Consider the following 9,847-nt stretch of genomic DNA (forward strand, 5'->3'; position numbering starts at 1 on the left):
CCTCAAAACCTCCACCACAGCCTGGAAAGCAGCAGGAGGGTGATGCTTGGGGTTAGGAACCAGCACTATTGCTTTCCGAAAAGGTGCCCAGCGGAGGTGCTGTTGGCGCTGGGGTTGGGTTGGGGTGGTTGGGGTGGCTGGGGTGGTTGGGGTGGTTGGGGTGGTTGGGCGGTGGTCTCACCCGTGGCCGGCGCCTGGACCTGCCGCAGGGGGAGGCAGCTGGGCCGCTTGGCCCTGGCCCCGGCTGCCGCCTCTCCCCGCTCCTCCTCCACGTGCTTCTTGAAGGAGAAAACCCTCTTGAGGCTGGGTCTCCTCCTCGGGGCTCTGCCCAGTGGTGGGGATGTGCTCGCGTCCCCTCCGGGTCTTTTAGCCCCTTCTGGTTTGGAGTCGAGAGGAGCCTTGGCATCTTTCTCCTTTACTTTTGTCCCTGTGTTTTCCTTCTGCTCCTCATGGCTCTTCTTGAAGAGGAAATTAAATAAACTTTTGAACCAGGTGCGTTGGGTTTTGCCCTGGGAAGAGTTTTTTGTGCTTTTCCTTTCGGGTTCCAGCTCCTCTTTCGAGACCTCCCCAGGAGTTTTGCTCTCATCATCCAGAGCCTCAGCCAGGTCCGGTGCTTTGGGTCGCTCCTCCTGGTCCTTGTTGGGGCTGAGTTTGGCACAGGAATACTTGCAGAAGTCGCTTTTCGACCGCTGGAGCCCATCTGCCTTCTTCCCTCGGCCCCGGGGTCTCTCCCGGAGAGTTCTCTTGCTCGCCAGCGTGTTTTCGCAGCAGCTCAGCGAGCGCCTGACATAGATCTCCAGCACTTTCTTGGCCCCTTGCCTGTCCAGAGAGAGGATCTTGCCCGACGGCTGCATCCCCGCATCCCACTGCGGCTTCACCGCAGCCGGAGCCTGCATGTTGCTGTGGGGGAAAACAACATTTTCAGCCTGGTTTTTGCTTTGCCTAGGATGCTGCAAGGTCAGGTTGGGCATGGTAGAAATCACCCCTACTTTGGCTAATGCTGGAACCCAAGGGTGCCTTGGGTGTCTGCGACTGTTTATGTTCTTGGTGAATGATCAACCCCTTTTATAGCTGTTATCTGAGTGTTGCTTATGCAGACTGCACGCCTGGGGTTTTACGACGGGCTATAGACATCGCTAATTAAGGAAGTGAAACTATGGACCGGGGAGAGACAAGCCGGGCACGTCTGATGGGGAGAGCCCGGTATCAGCCAGTGGGCATCATCCAGACACCGTGATGCTGTGTCATAGAATCACAGAATAGTTTGGGTTGGAATGGACCTTCAACGGTCATTCAGTCCAACACCCTGTATCTACCTATTGCAATGTATCCCCGCGATGTACTCCATGCCGGGAGCACCATCCCCGTGATGAATCATACAACCCAGATTGTTTCATTTTCTCCTGTTGAAGTATTTATTGGCTGCTAAAAAAGGCAAGGCATTTCTAGCCCTTGGAGAAGCCAAGGGCAACATGGGCTCTTGTTAATACCCTCAGTCGCCACAATATTGGCCGAACACCCTGCAGCGATGCAGCCCCTCCAGGAGTTGTCACCAGCTCAGACCCCTCGGTCCTTTCCTGGTGCCCTTTTCCTCCACATGTAGAAGCAAAATTAAACAGGAGATGTTACTACTGAAAAAGCAGAGCGCCGTGCCCGTGCCTTTTGTGCCAGTTCTGCTTCCAAAACCAGTTTCACCCCTCAGAAAACCAGACCCGAACCAGACTTTCTCCACCACTGAACAGCACCCGGGAAGCCAACACCGAAATCTCAGCTGTACAAACCGCCCTGGAGCCACCCCAAACTGCCTGTTTTTTGGGTCAAAAAGGCAACTTTCCTTCACCCAAGCCAACACAAAATCCACCCAACCACCAAATAATGAATCGTTCTACCCAATGTAATCACAGCACAGCAACAACCCCCATCCTGCCTCAACTGATCCCAGTACATTGGGCAAATAATTATCTAATTGCTCTTTTGGTATTTACCTTTCCATCAGTATTTCTGCCTTCTGGGTATGTCAAGACAACCTCCTTGGCCACGGGCACTAAGGACTATGAGACTCTCCTGGGGGTGCTGTTTTTATACCCGGGGCTGAGTTAATCCCTATTTATAGCAGCCATTCAGGCAGGAGCGCGCCCAGCGCTTCCGCCTGGGTTCCCCACTATCGCCTCCCTCGTGGTGGAAAACCAGTGGGCGTGAGTTTCGCTGGAGGAGAAAACTATTTCCTTATGACAAACAGCAGAAAAAAAACAACATAAAAATCACCTGTTACCTGGTGTAGGCGCTGCCCTGTGATACCAGTTATCTAAGGCAGCTGTTTGCCCTTCGGTTTGGTTTTTGTTTGGGTTTTTTGTCTGGTTGGGTTTTTGATGGTTGTGATGCCATGCGTGGGCTCCTCTGGGTTGTTTTTGTAAGGAGAAGTCGTCACTTTCTCAGAAAAACAGGGTTTCAATGCAGCAAAGAAATCACCCTGATCATGTCCCAGGACCTTCCAGGAAAGTGGATGTCGCGGCTGTTTTGGGACCCCGGATGCTCTGGGACACGGGGCTATTGGGGTGTCACCCAACCCTGAGCACGGCTGGGCTGCAATGTTTCCAAAACCCACCCTGGGTGCTTCAGACAGCCCTTAGACCCTCTAAAACACAAAACAGGACCAGCTCCATGACTCGAGTCCTTCATACCCACATGGCCCACGGGCAGTGCGTCTCCCCGGGGGCAAAAACCTTGACATCTACAATCTGCCCCTGGGCCAAACAAATCTTCAGCCTTTCTTCTGGCACCAGCGACCCATTTGGCCCCACAGGTATCCCCATCGTGCCCTGGGCTTCCTGCACCTTCCCACCGGCTTCTGCCCACCATCCTCATGGCTATTTTGCCATCTGATGGCAATATTTCACATTGCACCTTGCAGGGACGGGGCTGGATGCGGATGCATTTACACAGACTTCGGAAAACCCCTTGGCAAGATTTCCACCTGAGCAGGGCTGCATTTTCCCTAGTGTTCAGCTGCAATTATGTGCTGCTCAGGTCCCTCATAGATAAAAACAGTCTTTTCCTGATAACGGGTTCAGCTGGTAGTTCAAACAGTCCAGGATTATTTTCTGTTTCTATGAACTTTTTGTGCCATCATTTTCAATAATTAGGAGAGGTCCAGTCCACTTCCCTCTGTTTCTCCTGAGCTTACGGTGATGAATCAGAGTCTGGTATTGATTAGGAATCACCTGGCTTTGTTTTTCAGCATCCACATCTTCTGATAAATAATTGAACCACCCATCAAGAGCTCCCCGCTGCTAATGAGCATCTGACCGCGTCCTTTCATAAGCAGGTCGATTCCAGTGGGCGAGGAGTTTCACAATCAATTTTGTTTGGTTTTCTCTCTGCAACATCCATATAACAAAATCCCCACATCTGCCCTGGCCATGGGGTGCAGTTTGGCCATCTCCAGTTTGGAGCCCTTGCACCACCCCTGTTCATGGGGGATTTTCATGATCACACTGGGAAGCAGCATTGACTTACAGCTTCTTTTGGGCTTTTCCTCTTTGTAGGAGCATTTCTAGACACAGCCTGAAGATGGGATACCCCAAGTGACCCAAATCTTGACCCAAGTTGTGACTTTGGGCCGTGGCAAACATCACGATGGCTGCGTGCTCTCCCTCCCACACACCCACACCAAACACCCCGGCACACGCAGCGGTTACTCGGCTGTTTACCGAAAGGGATGGGTCCTTGTTCCGGGAAAGCAGCAGATATTCAGCTCGCTCACCTCTATTTACCACAGGGAAAGAGACACATCGCCCAGGAAGGACACGAAGGCTTCCTGAGGGCATGGAAGGAGCTCGTCATTGCAGCCCGTCCTTGCAAACGTGCCCCCCGATTTTCACCCTCCAAGATCCGCGGCACGAGGAGGGTTGAGGGCATTTGGCAGCTTCCCAAGCAGGAGAGGAAATCCCCGTCCGAGCCCAGCGGGATCCTTACTCATCACTGGAAGAAACAGAGGGCATGTGGCACGGTCCCTGCGGGCATGGAGCAAACGGGGGTCACCGACGGGCACCTGCTCCGACAACACAAACCACGTAGGCTGGGGAAGCGATGGGCTGCTCAGAGGTCACCAGGGCTCTTCCCATGGCAAGAAAGCAGGTGGGATGTTGTTTTCGGAGAAGGTCAGGAAAAACGCCCCCATGGGTGTGTATCCTGGGAGTGATGCGGGGCCAGGATGGGACAGTTGCCAAGGAAGGAGCTCTGTGTCCCCACCAAAGCTGTTCCTCAGGGCTGGGCAGGACTTAGTGACTCCATTCACCCCAAGAAAGATCTGGTTTTAGCCTTCTCTGGGGCAAAAAGCAGCCTTTGTAGAAGGAAGGGTGAGGTCTGGATGCTTCACGATTCCACCCCAGTGTGGTGCATCCCCAGGCTGCAGCTTGTCTGGGTGCTGGGCGACCTCCAGCCCTCTCCTAGCAGAGATTTTGATCTCCTTTCCTAGCTAGGACCCCCCAAATGCTGTGACACAGTGAGGCTGTGCTCATTTACCCCACCAGAACTTCTCATTTACTTCTCCTCCGCCACTTGACTTGTTGAGCATTTGCATTTTGCCAAGGAGCTGGTGATGTTTCTGGAAGTGAAACTTCTCAGCCCACATTTCCGGAGGTGTCGTACTGTTGACGTTCTGCCAACCAGCTGCCACGTGTCCCACCACCATCTCTTGGCGGCTGCAGCCCACCCGCATCTCCACTTCATGGGTGCAAAAGAGTTTTGGAGGAGCAACACCAGTTACAGAGAGAGGGGCTGTGGGTTCAGGTTGGCAACCACCAATTTTGATTGAAACCTCAGTCACAAAACCTCTACCAAAGTTTTTCACAAGACTGACAGTTCCTGGACCCATTCACAGCATTTTTACCCCAAAAGCGGTGCTGATGCAGCTCTGACACAGCAACTTGGGCTTGGGCAAGGGTCCAGGGCAAAGACCTGAGGCAGGGGAATTTCTGCAGTGGTGCGAAGGTTGGGGTTAACTCACCTTTTCTTATCAGCCGTGAAACACGATGCTGCTTCACGACCTGGATCTGTGCGTGTCCACGTAGCTACAAATCACTGTGTTTGTTCTGCATCCACCCACCTGCTGAGCTGCTGGGACTGGCGTGTTCTGGTTTAGGGGTTGTGAGCTTGGGAACAAGATCTGGGTCCCCACAGGAACTGGTTTTAAATGAGGAAAGCTTGGATTTCCCCGTTTCAGACCTTCAGCCACAAGACGTGGGATTTTTAAGCATACACAGCCACAGGGTTTTATTTCTTTAATGAAATAGTGGATATTTTCATATTTAAAAAACCACACACGCATTGTTCCTTCCAGGTCACTGACAGTGCCTGGGGTTGCCGGGATTTCTGCTTCGAATTCCAAGCAAATAATCCTGTCTCTGACGACGAGTATGCTCGTGTTCATTACCGCCTGTGTTTCTTTCCACATTATTTAGCCAGCTAATTACAAAAAGCATTACATTGTGGGGAAGGAGTTAAGACCCAGCTTAGGGCAACCTGAAGCTCAGGCCAGGCCTGATTCAGGTAGATATTTCATCTGTTCACATCCTTAATGACGGGAGCAACCCCGCAGGAGACAGCAAAGTTAAAACACACAGGGTATCTACGCTCTAGGTCCATCTGGAATGGGGCAAATGGCTCAGATTCAGCGCAACACGTTCAGGCTCAGGACCGCTGCTCTCTGCAAGCACTTCGGCAGCTGTTTGACCAGGAGCACGTGCTCCGGGGTCCCTGCTCCGCACATCTTGCTGTGACAACGGTGACATCTTTACCAGCAAGTGCAAACCATGAAGGCAAGCATCAAAACGTACAGAGCAAAACCATCACATTCCCTCGCGGAGGAGAGAAGAGAAGCGAGCAGAAGACCCGCTCACATGATGGCTTTCAGAGCTGGGGGGCAATTTCTGGGTGTGTTTTGGTAATGAAGCCCCAGAGATTTCACAGCTTTGGCTCAGGACAGGATTTGAAATCCAGGACCAGCTTTGTGCCGTCCGTCCAGGAGATGCAAGGGATGCCAGCACTTCCCAGTGGAGCAAATCTGTCTGCGATGTGCTGAAGATGCCGCCTTCCAAGGTTTCCTACGGTGAAACGTCCACTGGGTCTTCTTTCAAATGCCCATGGTCCTCGTTCTCCAGCTGCTCCAGTTTGCTGGATTTCTCATGGATGATCTCCCCAGGAGTCTTCAAAAACCTGCAATACATTGTTTAATGGCTTTAAGTGTCCAAATGCAGCCCCACACAGGCTGTAAACGCTGGAGCCCTTGCCCTCAGCAGCTGAGCACCACAGGACTCATCAGCCCAGCACTAGCATCAGTCCAAACTGGTCCCAGGGAAGCAGCCAGCACGGAAAACAGGAGGCTCCCAACTTATTTCCACCCCTTCTCCTGTCCAGAGGTAAACTTCAGACCCGGTGTCACTGGGGAACAGGAGGGACCTGGGACCAGCCCTCGATCTCCCTTACAGCACCAGAAAGCCACAGGACAGACCACATTCCCATACGTTAACTCAACATACAGCAAAGATGCTGCAACTTCAGCTCAGCCTGGACTATCAAGGACCCAGTGAGACGGAGCAGCTGCCAACATCTGGAGCTCACCACCTTCCCGTGCCCCATCCGTGCTGTTTTCCGATCTGCTTCATCTCACCTGAACAACAGCTTCTGCCCCGGCTCCTTTTTGATAATGTTGAGTTTATAGTAATGTCTGAGTGCTCGTGACATCTTCTCATATGTCATGTTCATTCGGTTCTGGAAGAAGAAAAGAATTGAGGGTGGGGGGCTGGAGTACAAGCAAGTTCCAACAGTTGGTTTGGGTCTGTCTGCGGCCGGGCCACATGTGGGACATTTGCATTGTGCATCGTAGGAACAATAAATTTGTTCCCAACTGCTTTTACCTTGTGGTTTCCCCAGAGCTGGGCAAGCCCGTTTGGGTTAATGACCCGGAAGACTTTGGCTTCCTTGTCTTCCCACTTGATGTAGGGCTCATAGCGGCTGTCGGAGAGGAGCTGGTACACGTAATCCCACAGCAACCTGCAGTCTGAGCGTTGAGGGGGAATAGAGAGTCATAGAGCTCCCACTAAGGCACCCGCGCTCCAGGGAGGATCAGTCAGCAACAAGACTGCACATGTTAGCAACACTAATAAATGTAAGAAGAGCCCAGAGCTCACGTACACCACTGTTGTTGTTAGATCTTAAAATCCTTGAGGGAACTACAATTTTTCAGGTGTGGAAACTGAGGCAGGGAAGCAGACACTGATATGGGGAATAAATAGAAGGGAAACAGATGGGCAGACAGGACAAGGCACAATCTCATTTCCCCAGGGAACCAAGCTATAAATTCCTATTTACCTGCAATTTTCCCATCCACTGGGGCTGTAGGAGCGGAGCAGACGGCACCTGAGCTGCAGCTGCCCTCCGAGCTGTGATGGGAGAGGTTCAGCAGCTCTGCGTGGCTGTGGGACACGGGCTGTTCCACATAACCCAGGCAGGAGGAAAGAGAAACTGAGGCAGCTTCAGCACTACAGTCTGTTCCTGAAATAAAACAAAACCCCTATGGTGCAGTATGGCAGGGTCCAGATCTTCCGAAGCCCTGAAGCAGGTGGGGAGGGACAGCCCAGGCTGGTTGTCAGCACAGCTCCAGCCCAACCATAGGAGGCAAGTGCTGAACTGACTGAGCGTCACCCCCAGATGTGTGCAACAGGACAGCCTGACGGACAGCTGCCGTTGTCCATCGTACCTTCCTGGGGGCTCCTGGCTTCTCCAAATGGTGAGCTGAGCAAAGGGCTGCACACCAGAGCTCTTCTTTGAGTCTTAATGTACTGGAGGATTTCATATAACACATCCCCTGCCGGGAAGGGATGATTTTGTGTTATAGTAGAGACTCAGTTCAGGTTTTTGCTTAGATTTCTGAGCTGCAGAGTAAGAGGTTATTCCCCATCCCAAGGCATTTGCAGTCCAGATGGACTAAAGGAGGAGGCTTATCCTTGTCTCCAGCACCCAAGTGACCAGGCAGAGCTCAAGCCTGATCTGTTGGGACCCATCCAGTCCCACTCAACAGAGCAGAGCTTCACTTGGATGATCCCCAGAAACCCCCTCGCACTGGGTCTAACCTGAGCTCGGAGCTCGGTATCTGAAGTCATCCTTGGTGAGGATACACAGGGCTTTGCCGTTCATTTCGAACCTGCTTTTGTCCGTCTGCGGAAGCGAATACTCCTTCTCAGCCCACCGGAGCCAGTGGATCACGTCGTCCTTGCTCCACAGGGAGGGCTGGATTCCTGCAACCAGGGGCAGCCTCTGAAACCAGTCAGTCTTCAACTCCACAGCTGCTGAGAGGCAGAGCAGGATGCTGCTCTGCTCCATCACCAAACTTCCCCTCTGTATTAAGCGCTCACATGTCAGAAATGCCCCAAAGTGAGAAAATGAACCCTGATGACTGGTCCATCTTGTCCCCCTAATCTAGACAGCAGAGAATGATCCCTCAGTGGGTCAACATGTCTGTACACACCATGTCTCACACTGTGGAGACTCCATTTTTCATAAATACATTGATTTGCTCAACATGTACTCACTCAGCCTGCCTGGAAGCCTGAAGATCTCCCCCTCGCCGGTGGGTGCACGTCGAGTCTGGGACGGGGTGGGTAATGAAGCTGCAACAACGGGGCTGGAAGAGCCGTCTGCCGCTTTACCCTGGGGAAACGAGATCAGCCGTGTCAGGGGCAAAAATGCCCAGCTTTGGTGTTGCCTTCGCTTTGGAGACACCTCCATCATGGTAAATGCTGCTCATGGAGCTTCTAACTGGTACCATGTGCCATCTGCAGCTCTTCCATGCTAGTTCTAGATGCTTTACCAGCACTGAGATGAATCTCTGCAAGTAGCTGCATAACTTTGTGTGAGGAAAATGGAGAAACTCCCGTATAAACTCTGGACAGGCTTGACAGCAACACAAACTCTCTTTCGGATTCATTCTAAGCAATAAGCTTCGGGAAAAATAAAAGTGAAAGAAATTAGCAGTATATTTTGCCTAGAACTCCTCTAAAAGGTATTTCAGTTTTCTCCCATTGGTGTGATTCTCTTACAAGAAGATTGCCAGTAAAATCAGACCAAATGTGTGATATTTTTCTCGCTCCTATAGATTTCTAGGGCATAAGAGATGCATTCTTAATTTTTACTACTTTGTACTGGTTTGTGTTCTTGCTTTTTGGTCCTGTTTAGCTGCTTTCACACATATCTGAGAAGGCATTTCCTTGCTTCAAGAGGAAATATTGTCCTTGGAGGGGTTTGAGTGGGAAAGTGAGAAAAGGGGGGTGAAAATGAACCCCCAGATGTGTGAGAGCAGCTTTTGGCTCAGTACCAAAAGGGAAGGATGGAGCCCCCCAGCTGCTCGGGGCTCCGTGAGGCCGTTTGGATAGGGGGGTCACCCTCCCCCGGGGGCATCAACTGCCAGCCCCTAATTGAGGAGGGGGCCGGTTCTTACCTGCATCCCCGGTGGCGCTGGGTGGCCGCTCCCGCCGCTCGGCGCTGTCCCGGTGCCCGGCACGGGTGGGTCCCGTCCCTGCGGCCGCGGCGGCGCGATCCTTCCGGGAAACGAAACCGAAACGAGCCCCGGGAGACTGGAGAGCTGCGGGGGGCAGCGCCCGGGGCTCTGTGCTTCCCACCCGCCCCGCTCCCGCTGCCGTGATCCCGCGTCTCCCCCTGCACGGCCGCCGCTGCCGGCACCAGGACAGCACCGGGAGACACCGTTCTCCCGGGGGTCCCATCCCGCCGCGGTCCCGGGGGGGAAACGCTGCTGGGGGAGGGAGGAATCACGGGGCGCACGGGGCACAGC

The 9,847-nt window shown here is 52.8% G+C and overlaps 1 protein-coding gene across 1 annotated transcript; it reads right to left on the reverse strand.

Moving 5' to 3' along the window:
- Positions 1–6,104: 6,104 nt before the first annotated feature.
- On the reverse strand, positions 6,105–9,502 carry ETV7 (ETS variant transcription factor 7; the record flags this gene model as incomplete). Its single annotated transcript, XM_080358205.1, has 8 exons — positions 6,105–6,216; positions 6,671–6,771; positions 6,918–7,060; positions 7,372–7,554; positions 7,760–7,867; positions 8,133–8,297; positions 8,592–8,709; positions 9,497–9,502. 8 exons carry the CDS (start codon positions 9,500–9,502, stop codon positions 6,105–6,107), a joined length of 936 nt encoding a protein of 311 aa, XP_080214331.1.
- Between the last annotated feature and the right edge of the window lie 345 nt (positions 9,503–9,847).

This window comes from Nesoenas mayeri, assembly GCF_963082525.1.
Source record: "Nesoenas mayeri genome assembly, chromosome: 23".
NCBI lineage: Eukaryota > Metazoa > Chordata > Aves > Columbiformes > Columbidae > Nesoenas > Nesoenas mayeri.